The sequence below is a fragment of the Diabrotica virgifera genome, chromosome 8 (genome assembly GCF_917563875.1).
Source record: "Diabrotica virgifera virgifera chromosome 8, PGI_DIABVI_V3a".
NCBI classification, from domain to species: Eukaryota; Metazoa; Arthropoda; class Insecta; order Coleoptera; family Chrysomelidae; genus Diabrotica; species Diabrotica virgifera.
Window position 1 is genome coordinate 222,734,262 of NC_065450.1, and position 18,286 is coordinate 222,752,547.

The window sequence follows — 18,286 nt, forward strand, 5'->3', positions numbered from 1 at the left end:
CATTCATTGTACGTGGACCTCATCTAATGCTTCTCTGAATATAGATTCCGAATACACATGAAATAATAGCGCTGATAAGACGCAACCCTGTCGCACTCCTCGTCAGATTCGTATATCTTTGGATGTTGTGTACTTTATTTCAATCGCTACAGTTTGGTTCCAATATAGTTCTGAGGTAATTCGCAAGTCTTCCATTCGTGAATTCCAGTTGTTTTCAGAATTTCGGTCATCTTTTGATTGTTAACGCAGTTAGATGCGTTTCGATAACCAAGAAAACATGCATTATAGTATTTAGTAATGTAAATTAAAGTACACATGCTATATTCCAGTAAAGAAGAACTGGTGTTACGAATATTTTTATTTTCAGGTTCCGTCGCAGTAGAAGTCGAAATAGAAATGCCTATAGGAGACCATCCCCCTCTCGTGATAGAAGGATGTCGAGGGATCGTCGGTCGAGGTCCAGGAGACGCTCCCGTGAAAGAGGCAGCGTCAGAAGACGCTCACCACCGCGAGACAGATCACGCCCCAGGAGACCTAGCCCTAGTCCACAGAAGAGAGACAATCGAAACCAAGGACGTCCAAGGAAAGATGATCGTCATCCCGAGCCACCTCCGAAGAAAGTCGAGGAAGCCAGGCGAAGGATAGAAGAGGAGATCAATCGTCACGAGAAGAAAGAAAGAGAAGAGGGCGAGCGGAAGAAGAAGGCCGAAGCTGCAGCAGCCGAGGAAAGATCAAGGAAGGAGAAGGAACGAGAGAAGGAAAAGAAGAAATCTAGAAGTATCAGTCCCGAGGAGACTTACCCGATACCACCACATGGTCCTCCGAGGTATTCTAGGAGTTTGTCGAGAACCCCGTCGCCGTTCATCAAGGCACACGAGTTCCCTCCGAAGCCCGCTAAGACGACGAGCGTCAAGGAGGACAAGAAAAAAGCCAGCAAGGAGAAGCCAGAAGCAAAACCGAAGAAGGTTACCAAGAAGCCACCCAAGAGCGAGTCGGAGTCCTCCAGCGAGTCCGAAAGTGACGAGGACACCAGGAAGGATAAGCGCAAAGTCCGAACGAAGAAGAAGCCAAAGAAGCGGGACTCAAGCAGCAGCGAGAGCGAGGACGAGAGGTCTTCAAGAGAAGTAGAAGTAAAAAAGAAGAAAGAAAAGAAGAAGAGGGACAGCAGCGAGGAGAAGTCTTCGAAGAAGCGCCACCAAAGCTCCGATTCAGAAGAGGATAAGAAGAAAAAGAAGCGGCGATCGAAGAGTTCAGAGAAATCGAAGAAATCCAAGAGGGATACCAGCGAGAGCGACGTGCCCGCCAAGAAGAAGAAGAGTCGACAAGACAGCTCCGATGAGTCCGAAAAGGAAAAGTCCAGGAAACACAAGAAGGAGAAGGATAGTTCATCCGAGAGCGACGACGATTCATCGAAGAAGAGGAAGCACAAGAAGAAAGCTACGAAATCTGTCAGCGATTCTGACGAGGAGCAAGAGGTGAAGAAGAAGAAGAGGGATAAGAAGCACAAAAAGAAGAAGAAGCATACTAAGAAACACAAGAAGCATAAGAAGAAGAAGCAGGACAGCGACGACTCGGACAATAGCGAATCTGAGGTGGTAAATGAGGACGAGAAAAAGCTTCGTGAGAAAGCTTTGAAGTCAATGAAGAGGCAAAATTCTAGCGATAAGTCTGAGTAAGTTGCATTGAATCTAGCGTAAAATATGAAGTATTTCATTTACCTTTACTATTGCTTAATCAGTGTATGATACTGAAACTGATTTTAAAAATTGATGTTACTTTAGTTTATAATAACAATAAATAGTTGTGTATGTGGCAAGTTGTTTTTCTTGTTTTGGTTATCATTAATGTATGTATACAATAGACAGGTTCTTGGGTGAGATATCACTATGGTGTATTCACTATGCCACCTCCAGGCTTGCCTGCTCAGCTGATTCCATACTCTTCTCTCCCTGTCTATTCCCACCCCAATGGTCTCAACTTGGAGCCAGGACGTAGTATCAGCTGGTAATGTATGCATTATCTCTACTGACTTGTAACTTGTGACATTTATGTCAGCGACAATTTTAAAACAAATTAAAAAAATATACTTTGCTGTAAGTAGCTGTATAATAGAACTGGATTTTAATTTATCTTTTATTTATTTATGTTATTCAAAATAACTTGGTGGCAGTCACGGTTCTTACACATTACTACGGTTGCCCAGATCGACTAACCAATGAACATTAAGGGTGCGATTACGTCACGAGTATACTCTCATTTGAATCGTAATACGATGTTTTTCGAATCCTAAGAAAACTAATAGGTATTTTAGAAAAATTTAAACGCAGAATGAAAGATTACGTTATTACCGAGGGCCGAAAGTCCCTTAGAGTAAATAAAAAGTTTCTTTTGAATGGAGTATTTGCAATTAAAAATCACACTTCTCTTTTATTTTCAGCCCTGTAACTTATTAAAATAAACATAGAAGTTTTCAGGGACTTTCGGCCCTCGGTAATAATAAATGTAGTCTTTCATTCTGCGTTTAAATTTTTCAAAAATATTTATTTATTTTCTCAGGATTCGAAAAAAATGAATACATTTAAAACACATTGACAATTTTGACGTGCGTCAAAATTTTGCATTTTGCTCCTTCCCCTTAATTGGTATTTATATGTCTTTGTTGTATGGAAAATAGTCAAGATAGTTAAGAAATAAAGATGTTTAGTGGATTATAATACCTAATTATGGAAAACTGTTGATATTTATCCATGCAATATTTACGGAAATCTAGGACTTCAATCTCCATTCTACACTGAAAATTTGTCGATGATTTTCCATTAATACTGGATTAACTGAAGGGGTCGGGGCAATAAGGGACCTAAGCCTCATTTGAAAAGTTTTGAGTAAATCAAGTTTAAAGTTTTTGACTAAATCCTGAAATCATATTTTTATATTTTATAATGTTTACCTTAATTCCTTACATGCATAGCATAATAAATTATTAAATATATTTTTTCAAAGAAAGATACAAAATGAAACTGCATTTGTTAAGAAAAAATTTATTAAACAAATAAATGTGGCTTATGACCTTTTTGAAAATACCAAAATGAATCATTCTAAAATCAAGAATATACCTATATTATTTTTTATAAAAAAAAAATCGGTTTCATCATCCCTGTCTACTTCCTCTGCTTCATCAACTTGGTTATAGTCTTGTTCAATGTTACTTGTACTGATTCCAATAATACTGAGATAAAACTGCTGGTTTATGAGAGGAATATATTGTAAAAGTGTCTTTATATCCTGAATTTTTTTGATGCTCAGTACTATTGGTCCTCCATATATATATATATATTTTTAAGCTTTTTGTTGTTACCAACACATCATTGTTGTCATCAACAATTTTTTTTTACAACACACTTACCAACATTTACTTCATCAAACGCTCCATTTAGGGTGTGTTTAATGAATATGGAATTTGGGTGTTCGTTATCGATCCAAGAAGGGAGGGACCAAGCCACCTACTAAATAAAATACTTTTTTGGTCTTAAAACGTGTTATTGACAAACGAATTTAAATAGAATATTAGTCTTAATGGCTCTTTATCAATAAAAAAATTTAAAACAGGTTATTTATGGCTACGTTTTACTAAAAAAGTAAATTTAATGTTATTATAACTTATTAAGACACAAGCCACATATCCTACAGCAAGAAGGTCTCAAGCCACTAAAATGTTTACTTACCTTTTTCGGAGAAGATTTTTCACTGGAACTCATGTGCGGAGGATATTTTCGATCCTTTACAGAATCGTCAGAGTCAAAATCCGAACCTGAACTACTGTATTTTTCCTTATAAAATAATTGTTTTTCTTTCAACACTCTTCGATCACGTGTCATGTTGATTTTACTGTGACTTATGACGTTCCTGCTTAAAAATTTTCCATGATTTTGCAAGTCGGCAACAAGGTCGTTATAGCCTGGTGGCCACATCTATTGCCCAATATCCGTAAAACTTCGCTGGTGGCTTGAGATTATTGTTACAGAGCCAGTTTTACTAAAATCTTCAAATTTCAAAAAATGTGGCTTAGGTCCCTTATTGCCCCGAGCCCTTCAACTATTGAATACATACTATACTTAGAGGTCAGCTAGGATTAGGTATGTGAATTAGAATCACTGGTATAATTTATTGTAAGAATTTAAATAATAGGTACCTAATAAATTTGGCCACACTACAGCCTGTACCTGGCATTCTAAAATATCATCAACATTATTATTACGTTAATACATAATGGGATTTTAACGTTTTCTACCCTATAAATATATATTCTTATTTAAACTCATACAATAGGTACAATGTACAACTTTTATGAATAATTCAAAATAAGTTTTTACGGGAAACAACACCAAAATTACAAATACAAAAAATATAAAGTAAACTAGGATATACCGGGTGGTGAATTGGAAAACGGGTCATGTTGAATTCCTGCTTCCCTAATTATTTTACACCAAAAGACGTTAGAAACTATTTGTGGAGGATTGAAATCTGTATTGAAAACAACTGTTAAAGTTGTGCTACGAGTTAAACATATATTCCAAAATTTTGTAAAAATGCGTTTTTCAGCCCAAAATTAGGCCACACACAGAGCAATAATGTGTCACAGTCACAATGAAGTTATTATTTTCACATTTGTGAACTGTCAATATTTTTATTTTATCATTAAAAGCAATACAGTTGATAAGATACCCTCAGCTGCGAAGAAAGTATAAATAATAAAGATTTTTTATTCAGTCAATGGTGTGAGCACTGTGAGTTAAATAGTAACGTGTGGCCTAACTTTTACACACATACCTACTTTGGCAAATGTATTATATTTTTCAAAATTTTGGAATGCGTTTAAATCGTAGAACAATTTTAACTTTTGATTTTAATACATATTTCAATTGTCTACAAATATTCTCTCATGATGTAAAATAATTAGGGAAGCAGGAATTCAACAGTTTAGAATTTTATATTGAGTTTCCTATGGCCCGTTTTACGATTCACCACCCGGTATAAGATAAATGTATTATTTGTCTTATTATTTAATAATAACACAAATACTACACATATATACACAATAACACGCATTCAATGATCGAAAATCATTTAAAAATATGGGATTCTGTATTCTTGTGACGTAAAGCCAAAAATTGAAGTCTCCCCACCACCGTCGATCTGGGCAACCGTAGTATGTATGTCTAAGAACTGTGTGTGGCAGTCTTGTTCATTAATAGACCAGGGCGGATCTACTTTGAGGTGGATGTGAGAAGTGGCATTCTGATTTTTGCAGAAAAAGTTGAGTGGATAACTTCAATAATAATAATAATTGACTTCCTCAAATAAGGTCGCGAATATTAAGAAAGAAATTAAAATATTTAAAAATTACTAAAAACATGTTTTTTTACCACACAGTTAGAACCTTCATAATTTGCCCAAAAAATTTTTATAGTACAATAAAACTTCAACAAATTTCAATAAACTCAATTCAATAAGTTTCAAGTTTTTGAAAAAAGAAATAGAAATTTTCTAGTCCACAGGGTGCCAGGAGGTACGGAGGTCGGAAAATTGTTTCAACTTTTTTTTTAAACAAATTCAAAAAATCAATTTTTTCACATTACAATTTGTTTAGATTCTTTCTGGGCGAAAAAGATCTCTTGTGATTTTTCTCTAAAATTGATTGTCATCGAGTTATACGCGATTTGAAATACGCAAAATGGCCGTTTTTAAGGCTTACTAAAGTCGACTTTACATTACATGATTTATCATGTGATTTGTCATATGATTTGGTCATGGAGTGAAATTTACATGTTTACACTGTGTGATTTGTCATATGATTTTGCATTGTTTGTACGGCTCGTTTTGTCATAAGCATTGTCATGCGGCTCGTCATGGGAAAAATCATATGACAAATCACATGATAAATCATGTAGTGTAAAGTCGACTTAACTCTGTTGAAAATTATTATTATGAAAGTCAGAAGTGACCAAATCAAAGTTTAAAGCCGTCCCTACAAGATCCTGAAAATATTTTTGTCATTATTTTATTACCAAGTTGTTATTTTTAATTATCAACAATGAGCGCGTATTAGCCGGCTGTCATGGTGAGTGCGAGTGAGATGTACCATTCCGGCCGTCCAATGGTGCATCTCATTCCCACTCGCTATTGGCATCCGGTTACATGCTTAGCGCTCATTGTTATTAATTAAAAATAACAGCTTAGTAATAAAATAACGACAAAAATTTCTTCAGAATTTTGTAGGGGGGACTTTAAACTTTGATTTGGTCATTTTCTGACTTTCATAATAAAATTTTTTAAGCGAGTTATTAAGCCTTGAACATAGCTATTTTTGCGCTTTTCAAATGTTAAATCGCGTATAACCCGACAATAATCAATTTTATCACAAGAGACCTTTTTTGCCCAGAATGACCCAAACAATGTAAAAGAAATTTGTCCGAAGTGAAAATAGCTATTTGTATAACAAGGGAGGAAAGTGCTAGTTTTCCTCCCGAGAATGAAGTTTACTGCCCGACTCGTAGCGGAAAATTTACACCGAATATAACAAGATTCACTTTGGCAACATTGTGTGACTGTTGATATTAATATATCCCTTCTAAGATAAACAGAACTGTAATTTAGTCCAGACAAATTAATATATATTTTTGCCAACAAAAATGAGATGTTTTAACCAAATAATGTTTCAACTATGATGTGCAAAATAATTTTGAATTCAGTTTCGCTAATGAGCTTGTTTTTTGTCATCAAAGTAGAAAAAACATTAAATTTCTCCTGCATAATCAGTATCGTCCAGTTATGTCTAATTATTTTAACTGTACTAGCATCCGTCGACTAATTCGGAATGATTAATGGTATGTTAAAACATCCTAACTATAGCGGCTTCTGGAATGTCTTAAATATATAGAATTTCATCGATAAAATGCGCATTCCCACCGATTTGCATTTCGACATTAAATGTCAACTTTTGACTCTGCAACAAAAATGTCATAGAAGTGAACATTTCCTTAGTAAAATGAAAGTGTCTTTTTCATACACAATGAGGATAAATTTCTCACATTTGCAGAATACTGTAAACGACAAGTGAGCTTTATGAGATAAAAAAAATACTGTTCGAAATTGTCGCTGATATATTTTAAGTAATTGATTTAACATCAGAGTAGAGAGAAAAACATCACAATTTAAAAATTCACAGTTGAAAGGAGAATTCCATGGATCGACCAACGCAAATTTATCATCACGATCGACGCCATTTCATGGTCTTCTAAGCACCACGAGATGCTTTTACTCCACAGAGGGCGTAGCATACATCGCTTCAGGTAAAATATACCAAATAGGATAGATTATAAGTTTTACTTCGCGAGATTTTGCCATTTTACGAAATTTCGAAGAGTAGTCAACAACATTTTGTTTGCTTAATAATTATTTGTTTCATTACATTAATAAAGTAGTTTTTGTGGTTAAACTTGAAACAGGACTGGTTTTTTGATATTCGTAAATCTTACATCATTGGTTAATATTAATCCATGAAAATGACTGAACATTAAAATTCATTTGGACATATAAATATACAGGGTGAGTCACCACTAACGTGACGGAAGATTACAGCGAAATCGTAAAAAATTTGAAAAAATTTTTTAATTAGTGGTTTGTAAGTTGATAAAATCTACATTTTAAAATTATTTTGAAATATACAGGGTGTCCCAATAAATGGCGGCGTATCAAAGTTATATTTTTCTTATGGAACACCCTATATTTTATTGCATTTTTAATTGTCCACAAAAAATAAGGTATAGTTTCATAAGCCTTTCCTATACGTATGTACAGAGTGTTCTGAGTTATGGTGACTTTTCTTAAAATGTAAGGTTTTAAAAGAAGGCTTATTCTCAAGTTTAAGAAATTATAAGAAAAATACTTTTACATCTAAATATTTGGATATTGGTTGAATGTATTTCATGATTAGTTGTTACACGTTTATTTACAATGTGTTCAAAATTTACAGTTTTATTATTGGATTATTCAATGTGTCATATGATTCTTATTTTAAATGGAACACCATGTATATTAATAAATAATTATACTAAACAAATCTACCTCTTTCGAATGGTATATGGATGTCCTATACCTAGGTGTCATAGTTTTTGCGTAATTTACAATTATTGAAATTCTTAATCTGTAGATCGATTTTAAAACAAAAGATGTAGTTAATTAATGGCATTGTATGACATTGTCATTTTATGACAGTACGGTCTGGTAATTATTTTATAATTAATGTATTCCATGATTGATTATTACACATTTATTTACAGGGTGCTCAAAATTTACAGTTTCATTATTGGATTATTTAATGTGTCACATGATGCTTATTTTAAATAAAACACCATGTATGTTAATAAATTATTATACTAAACACAGGTTCCTCTTTCTTTCGAGTCATAGTTTTTGCGTAATTTACAATGTTCTTAAACGGTAAATTGATTTTAAAAATAATATTTATGCACTCTCGATTTTTAAACTGTACGAAATAAATGTTTGTTTACTGTATTATGATGAAATGAAAATTATGTCTATTTTCTAGATCATTTTTAACTATTTAGAATGGGAAATAAGCCACAATATTATTAAAAAATGATTTTTATTAACGTTTCGACGCCCAAATCGGGTGCCGTTGTCAAAATACAAAATACTATTAATATAAACAAAAATGTTGTTGCTTAGTAAATTTGTTTTTTTTGTTTATATTAATAGTATTTTGTATTTTGACAACGGCACCCGATTTGGGCGTCGAAACGTTAATAAAAATCATTTTTTAATAATATTGTGGCTTACTTCCCATTCTAAATAGTTAAAATTGTAAAAATGCCACAAGAAAATAGCTTCAGAACAACATTCTAGATCATTATTATCAAAAGTAAGTATATTGGTCTGTATACAATACATTTAAAAAAATCAGGTTCTGCTCCAACGTCTAAAGTCCATAAACGATAAGTTAAATATTTATCATAATCCTGTTCGGTCTAAGGTCTAATATTTGTGTAGTTGAGTTTTATACGGATAATATTGGTTTCTCTTAAGTATTCTAACAGTCGTTTGACTGATTTATCCGAAATTTTTTCTTTATTAGTATTTGGGTTTTCCGTAACAAAAAGCAGGACATCAAGTTCCTTGACGTGATCACAAATAACTGGTTGATTTTTATTTAACTCCGAAATTTCTTAAAAACTTCCTTTTTGGCTGTCTTCTATCAGGATACCTACTTTTGAGCGTAAACTTTAGAAAGTAAGATACAAATTTTGCAAACACTCCCCAATGCAAAGTACTATGTCTACTCTTTCGTAGATAACGTGGTTATTCATTTTTAGGAACAATTAAATTTGAATATCATACATGGATGTTTATATTTTTGATAATTACCAAACCGTACTGTCATAAAATGACGATGTCATACATTGAGATACATCGTTTGTTTTAAAATCGATTTACAGATTAAGAATTTAAATAATTGTAAATTACGCAAAAACTATAAGACCTAGGTATAGGACATCCATATACCATTCGAAAGAGGTGACTTCGTTTAATATAATTAACTAATTAATATACATGGTGTTCCATTTAAAATAAGCATCATATGACACATTGAATAATCCAATAATGAAACTGTAAATGTTGAACACCCTGTAAATAAATGTGTAATAATCAATCATGGAATACATTCAACCAACTATTTAGATGTAAAAGTATTTTTTTATAATTTCTTAAATAATTTGAGAATAAGCCTTCTTTTAAAACTTTACATTTTAAGAAAAGTCAACGTAACTCAGAACACTCTGTACATAGGTATTCGCGGTGTGCAAGTACTTGGAAAGGGAAACGAGAAACGACCGTGCGCGTGTCGCGGAGAAATATTGCATCTATCTTAAATAATTCATATTGTCAATTGAAATTGTCAAATTGACGTATATTTCAACCTTCTGTCATTGACGCAGAAAAATTATATATTGCTCCACAATATTGATATGATATGCAATTATTATATAAAGGTAAATTTATTTAATTGTATTTTGCTTGCAGTACTGCATTTTAATAACTGATTTTATTTACTACATACAATTGTTTACGTTTGCTGAACATAACCTGCATCTTATTTTTTCTTCTTATTATTTTTTTGGACTATGGTCTTGACAATTATCCAACAACCAGGACTAATATAATTGGCCAATATAATTAAAAGTGCGAATAAAAGTACAGAGCGTAGAAATAGAGGTCGCTTTGCCGAACTTGCACGGTCCCAATAGGGAAGACTTATGAAACTATACCTTATTTTTTGCGGACAATTAAAAAATGCAATAAAATACAGGGTGTTCCGTAAGAAAAAATATAACTTTAATACGCCGCCATTTATTGGGACACCCTGTATATTTCAAAATAATTTTAAAATGTAGATTTTATCAACTTACAAACCACTAATTAAAAATGTTTTACAATCTTTTACCATTTCGCTGTAATCTTCCGTCGCGTTAGTGGTGACTCACCCTGTATACACTAATCACTAAAAGTATCTCATAATTTTTGAAACAAAAAAAGTTTAAAAATAATTTTTAATTTTTAGCAGAATGTTATAATAGGGCATTTCATCGATTGTCATTTGTTTCGAGCTTCTGTCATGTGTTGTATAATCTGTGTATACGAATATTATATACAGATTATACAACATATGACAGAAGCTCGAAACAAATGACTGTGAATGAAAAGCCCTATACTCGTCTATCGTTTTCTTTAGGTGTCTAAAATGTCATTAGTGTCTTTAAATGTCATTACTGTCTTTAAATCTTATTAGTGTCAAAATTTAATAACAGTGGAGTAAACTTGCCTGCGGTTGGACCAATTAGAAACAAGCATTACGGCGCGGTAAATTTGAATCACTTTTCTTTTAAAAAACAAACAATAGTAATGTAAACCCGCCTTAAGCGATAGCTGTCAGACGACACCGCTGGAAGTCAGCCGATGAGAGATTTACTAAGCTTCCCTATAGGACTTTTCATCGATTGTCATTTATTTCGAGCTTCTGTCAAATGTTGTATAATCTGTGTATAATATTAATATACACGAATTATACGACATATGACAGAAGCTCGAAACAAATTACTGTGAATGAAAAGCCCTATTGGTGCTGGATACAACCACTAAGCTGCTTTCTGACAGTCGGCCGCTGTGGTCGTCCGAAGTCCGAACGCACCCATTCAAAATTTTGATAGGCGATATTTTGCGCCTTTTTCCTTAAGGGCATTTGGAATCGGAGCCAGAATACCTGCTACTGCTCCACTGTTAACGAGTGCACACCGTATATTAGCACGTTTAAGTTTTGCACCAGAACATGTCGATTGAGATACTAACGACTGGACTAATATTCTTTTTACTGACTCAACATTTTTGCTTTCTAAACTTTTTTCATTTCATCAAATATATACAAGAATCTTCATAAAGCAGAAAACGTCAAAAGATTTGTATTGCCATTTAAAAAAGACTTGCAAATAGCATTTTGTGATTTCGGCAACTTTATACCTTATTTTCCGAATAATATTGTTTTCAATCTTGAACTAATACAAAATTGATTGTTATTTACGTACATATTTTTATTTTCATTTATTTTTTACAACTTTTTTTATAACTAGCTGGTTTTATACATTATTCAATCACTTTGGCATTTTTGTGAAGCATTTTCTAGGAAAAAAAGCGGTTTAATGGAAAATTTCTGGTGCTGTTTCCATTATAAATGAAGGACAGCGTGCAATTCATATACCTATGTATACACCTTACGGACAGACCATCAAAAAATGTTCTTGTCTCTATTACATAATTATATATATTTACTATATTTACTGGTAATAATAAAGCATTTATTGCTGAAAACTGTTGTTTTTGTTTCCTTATTTCAATTGATAATATTATTAAACCTCAAAACAGTCAAGAACACGACATTGATGTTTACAACGAGTTTGTAGACTTCAAACAAGCATACGACTCGGTCAAAGGGAACAGACTATACTAGATATTGGCTGAATTGGCAATACCACAACTTAATTAAACTCATTAAAGCCATAATGAATGAAACTACCACCAGGCATGTATGAATACTACCACCGGACAGACTTTTTCAAAATCTCACAGGGAGATGGGCTGGCCCCAACATAGTTTAACCTGACACTGGAGTATACGGTTAAGCAAATGCAAACTGGATGAGGAAACCTACTGACCAGTAGGGCTTTTCATTCACAGTCATTTGTTTCGAGCTGCTGTCATGTGTCACATCATACGTCATATTAATATATCTACGTCATACCTTATTGGTATATACCAATGATACAAACCAAATACGTATGACGTGTAGATATATTAATATGTGACACATGACAGAAGCTCGAAACAAATGACAATCGATGAAAAGCCCTATAGAACGGTTCAACGGGCCGATGATAAATAATATGAGTAGAACATCAACAGGAGCACAGGAAACATACGCAGAGTTGAAAAGGCTAGGTCTGGAAATTAACACAGGAAAAACAAAAATAGTGATACAGACGAGAAGAAATATAGTCTCACAAAACATACATGAAGATGCCATTGAAACGGTTGGAAAGTTTACATACCTGTAAACAGGGATACAAACAGCTTATTTTGCCCTCTCCTATATATTTAGATCTAAAAGTGTCCACCGAAATACAAAGACGAGAATCTATAAAACCTTAATTGGATCAATAGCATGCCATGGCAGTGAAGCATCGGTCTTGAAAGAAACATCCAAAACAAACTCGACATATTCGAGAGAATACTAGGGCCTGTGAGGGAAAAAGGAATCTTCAGAATGCGAAACAACAACGAGATTTATAAGGAAACACCCCTGTCAGACTTCATTAGAATGCAATGGGCCGGACATTTGACAACAATGGGAGAGGATAGGCTACCAAAAAAAGCACTGAACGCTAGAACGCAGGGAAAGAGACCGGTTGGAAAGCCTTAGGAAGACAGTAAGCAGCGATGCACTATATAAGCCTTTTTAGGAGTCCGTGTATGGAGAAGAGCAGCCACACAAACAAGGGTCAAGGTCAGAGGTCAAGGCTCGATTTGGGCTGTAGTGTTGTAGAAGAAGAACAAATAAATCATTGAATACTAAATTATACCTTAGAACAATATAAAATCTATGATTTTCGCAGTATTTTCAAGGAAAAATTCTGGAGCCTTTTCGCAAGTGAACCAGAATACGAATAGACGTGAGCCATGCTAGTAGTGGGGAAGAACTAAACTATGCTATAGTTTTTGTTGTTTAGGTGGTTAATCCTTAAACGCCCAAGGGTGGGTAAAAAATGTCCACCTAATGCGTATTCCCTTGTAACATACTTATTACGTGTTTAAAAATTTTCCAAAAATTATTTATTGTTAAAAAGACAGCCTTTTATCGGATGTTAAATTGTATCTACCGATATTTTTGAAAATAAAAGTAATAGCTTGAGTTAAATATGGGTGGGCATAAAAAGTACACTCTTGGTAAAACTTGTTACTAAAGGTTTCTATATAATTTCTCGTTGGTAGGAACATAATCCATATAATTATCGACGTATAATTACATAATCGATATAATTATTCGCCAATGAGGAGGCTGAAAGGAAGAATATGGAGAAAATCGACAAATTTGAATTACTGGCTTTTACTGGTATGTTAATTTTGATGTACATTGTAATTTTGTTGTAAGGTTTGTAAATTGTTTATATTAATATTTTACAAGATGCTGTGTTTATTAAGCATAAGATTCTTAAGTTTAATCCATTTCCAACAACTCTCAATAAATATATTAGCTGTTTTCGAGGTGGACATTTTTTACCCACCCTTGGGCGTACATGGAACCTAAAAAAGGTTGGGCGTTTAAGGGTTAATATGGGAATTTATTTTGTCCTTTCATATTCCTAGAAAGAACATATCGTGGGCGTACTGGGAAAATCCACTAACTCACTAAAGTAAAGTTTTGAGAAAAACGCATTTAAACATTATTATACCTACCTTATGGTGTACCTCTTAAAAATCGCGGGTACACTGGCTGTTCCAGTTTTGGTACCTGGATATGATTTTGAAGGATGTTAACCACAGGTGGTGTTCACATACATGTACCTACATAAATATCTTTGAAAAACCATTATTTTATTCATGAAAACTTAGAAAAAGATGGAGTTAGTTAATTTTCTTATTCATTGAATGTACCGATTTAAGCACGGTGGATGACGAATTTGGAGATAAACGGTTTTTCCTGTTATTGTATTGATGTTTGTGGATTTAATGCTATTAAAATGTCAAAATTGAAAAAAATTGAGTTAGTGGATTTTCCCAGTACGCCCACGATATTATGTACTTCATATTTATTAATAGACTTCTTCAAGTGTTTTAATAATAGAAAGAATTTGAGACTAATTTATAATACACCCCATTTAATTTTTAATACATTTTAAGAAATCAATGAGGTTGATACCAATCGCCGATCGAGTACAAAATGTAGAAGATTATGTTATCTCCCATTTCTTTCTTGATTGTAGTATGTACATCTTCACTTGTCATTGAGATTTTGAAAAGACTGGAGAATAAAAATTTCTTGAAGTCCGACCCTGTTCCGAGGAACCTGCTTCCGTAATAATGGTTGCCTGGAGATAGGCGCCCTTGTGCAATTTCCAGCCTAATAAGGAAAACGTAGAAATATTGATCATCTTTCACCGTTCTCGTAAAATAAACCAGTGCTTTAGCTCAATGTTGTACGGTAGGTTGTTTTCTGTTTAGTTCTAACCTAAAAAACTTTTTATTTTAAAATTATGACTGAAAAGTTTACGTTCCTTTCGTTTTTCTAACATGTGACGGTTTGTTTGTTGTTTTGTCGTAATTACAAGCTGTGTTTTTCGTGTGCCGTTGTAGTTTTGTTGTTTTTGTTGATTATTGAATAATGATTGTTGCCACCAGGACACCGCAAGATTGGTTTTCCGTTGATGTAAGTATCAATAATTTTACACTTGTGGGGCACATTTCTATTTATAATATAAAGATACTCCAACTTTTTGTTTTGTTTTCGTGTTGTTTACATACGGAGATATCTGTAATCTTTAGGTCATTTTATGCAATGACACAATTCTTGTAGCTATAAAAATATTGCAGATTCCAATTCCAGTTTACTTTACATGCAATAAAGGCATAATATAAATATCTGGACATATGTTGTGGGTAAAAGGTTATTGCCGCATGTCGCAATATAAACTGCTCGTCAAAAGTTAGGGATATAGAAAAGTATGCTCATTTTCATAGTTGATTTGTTCGTGAACAGATTAATAACAGATTCCGCTAATTTTTTTTTATTATTTTAGATTTTTCTTTAGTATTTACACAGTTGTGCCAAGGTTTACTTAAACTTCTTTTTTGTACTTATACCAGGTGGAAGAAAAGAAACGTTTTTCTTATGTTAAGTTTGAGACTCAGGCACCCTGTAGGGAGGACGAGGTACAAATGCGAGTATACATCGGAATAATATTGTAGTCGTAGTCTTATGTTTTGTGAACATTTTGTTTTTTGAATGTCCCTGATAACTTTAGAAACAAAGAAAATATGTGGTTTTACGCTTTAACAAAAAGGCACATAAGATAAGCAGTTCTTATCGACACCTATAAGAGTTACACAGGCAACCAAATAACGTTTACAAAACGTTGAAAAGAAGTCATAATTATCACCAAACTACGTCAGTTTGTCACGTTTTTTCAACGTCGAAAGTCACGTGAATATGTCCCACCATAACTGACGTTACAGAAAATAATCACCAGAACAAAACACATAACCTCAAACCGTTTTCAAAAAGAACTATTGCATTAAACTAACTCACTTGAGAAAAACGAATAAAAATCTCTTAATTAACACGTTTCTTCAACTAAATATCTAAATGAAAAGTCCTTTTTTACCACACAAAGCACGTAAACAATAAATGAAAATTTTGTTATGACAATGTAAGCTTATAAACGTCAATGTCAATATACAACATTTATAAGCATTAACTCGTTAAGCTCCTCCCATTTTTGTGACGTCAGACTTGGGCTGTCTGAAATGAAAACGTATTTTTAAACGTATTTTAACGTCATCAATCTTACGTATTTAAAATCACCTACAAAAGACGTTTATACGACGTAATGTTCAAACACGTGTATATATTCAACCAAAAGCTGACGTTTCCTCGACGTTATTGACGTCACTTGGTTGCCTGGGTATTTGTCTATCTGGTAAGCGGTATGCAGAACGCAACATAAGAGAGACGGGATTGTTTAATGGAGGCTCTGTGCTGTTTTGGGGTGAAATTTCCCTGAGAATAAATACGGATTTGGTGTCTACGTGGAGGCTACATTACAGAGGTACATTACAAAGATTTTTTTCTTTGAATATTCTGTTCCTTTTGCACTAGGTATAGGTATGTAGGAAATAATTTCATCTTAGTGGTATGATAAGACATGGCATCCTCACGTATCAGAGAAATTAAAATAAATAATATGAAAAAAAATTTTTTAAGAAACGAGTTTCTTTAGTTACGAGTGACTAAAATTAAAAATATTATAGAAAAATCAACTAAAAAGCAAAAAATAAAAAAATTTTTAACTCGAAGCATTATTCAAAAAAAAAAACTGTTAGACAGATTAAATATACAAAAATCTCACACATTCGTTAAAAAATTGAAAAAATCTAACACATTCGTTAAAGAAAAGCCGAAAAGCGTAAGGCGCGAAAAGTAAAAAAGTATCTATTCTTAAACCGTTTATTCGTTGAAGACGCGCCCCACGTTTTTCTTTAACGAATATTTGAGATTTTTGTATATTTAATTTGTCCTAACAGTTTTTTTCAAATAATCCTTCGAGTTTCATTTTTTTTTTATTTTTTGCTCTTTGGTTGATTTTTTTTATAATATTTTTAATTTTAGTCACTCGTACTTAACTAAAAAAAAGCGTTTCTTAAAAAAATTTTTTTTCATATTTTTTTATTTTTTACCTTTTAGTCTTACACTTTTCAAACACTAAAATATATTGTCATGTTTAAAAAAAGAATGTAGGTATATGATAGACACATTTTTTGCATTTATTTCAACATTTGGTACATACATTGTACATTTTATGTAATTTCTTCATACATTTCTTAAATCAAAATCATTATCTACACCTATTACAGTTTTCGCAGTCTTTTTATCCCTTCTAATATCTACTTAACTATTGCACGGTGTAGACCCTGTTAATTTCCACTCCATCCATTAAGGGTTCGTAACAAACTTTGAATTAATACGCCAAAACGAATTCTAATGTTAATTGAAGCACGAAACGTCTCTACCGGTGGTTTTTATAAGACTACGTTAAAAAAAACGAATTATTTGAATTCGAGTTTTGGTTGAAGTTTTGTTTCGTATCGTATTGAAATTTGACGCGAATAAGCGCCGATGTTTATACACTGCGCGTCATAGAAAACGGGCACCCTAAAAAATGGGTCATTTTTGATGTCGCGTATCTCCTTAACCTTTTGTCCGATTTAAGTGATTTTTTGAATATGTATAGCCTTATTCTTTGTCAATATCCCTGTAATAATATTTTTGCTAAACAGGTAAATTTTCATTGTATACCGGGTGTACGAATCAAACTGTGTTTTTTTCTCAAAGTTCGCAACACCCTGTGGAATATTCTAGCCTTTATAAAATACTGAAATTAAATCCCGACTATAGCCTCAGGTTTTCTGAACATTCTGTTTTTTGATCCATTCTCTTATGTTGGATAATACAAAAGTTATGTACTTTAACATCTAGTCATGTTCTTCATCAGTATAGGTTGTTTGTAAATAAGTGCGACAAACTTTAAGGGGCAATTCTGCATGAAGAAATAATGACCGTTTGCTTTATAAACTTATGTCCACAAATGCTTCGTTTACGAGATACGGGATGTTTGGAATTTTTTTTACAAACTGACGATTTATTTTATTGCCCTAAAACCGGTTGAGATATGCAAATGAAATTTGGTAGGTTCTAAGAGATAGTTATTGCGAATTTTTTGACTTGCAATCAAGAATTTTATATTCACTGTTGACGTGCATACGGGTAATATGACCGATCATATTACCCGTATGCACGCCAATGGTGAATATAAAATTCTTAATTGTATGTCAAAAAATGTGCAATAACTACGTTTTAAAACCAACCAAATTTTATTTGCATACC

General features: G+C 33.1%; 2 protein-coding genes across 5 annotated transcripts in view; both read left to right on the top strand.

Moving 5' to 3' along the window:
- LOC114341720 (serine/arginine repetitive matrix protein 1) overlaps window positions 1-11,940 on the top strand; it is a 38,132-nt gene extending 26,192 nt beyond the window's left edge. The window contains exons 8-11 of one of the 4 annotated variants that reach the window (XM_028292538.2): window positions 368-1,672; window positions 1,862-2,004; window positions 7,226-7,349; window positions 11,746-11,940. In XM_028292538.2, the coding sequence (XP_028148339.1) occupies window positions 368-1,672; window positions 1,862-1,877 (1,321 nt within the window). In that variant the 3' untranslated portion in view covers window positions 1,878-2,004; window positions 7,226-7,349; window positions 11,746-11,940. Of the gene's footprint in view, window positions 1-367; window positions 1,813-1,861; window positions 2,010-7,225; window positions 7,611-11,745 lie in introns of those variants that run through there. The other 3 variants (XM_028292559.2, XM_028292546.2, XM_028292553.2) reach the window with 3 other exon arrangements.
- Window positions 11,941-14,595: 2,655 nt separating this feature from the next.
- Window positions 14,596-18,286, top strand: part of LOC114342178 (four and a half LIM domains protein 2) — a 485,196-nt gene continuing 481,505 nt past the window's right edge. The window contains exon 1 of the mRNA XM_050657502.1: window positions 14,596-15,052. Coding sequence (XP_050513459.1) covers window positions 15,008-15,052 — 45 coding nt within the window. The 5' untranslated portion in view covers window positions 14,596-15,007. The remainder of the gene's footprint in view (window positions 15,053-18,286) is intronic.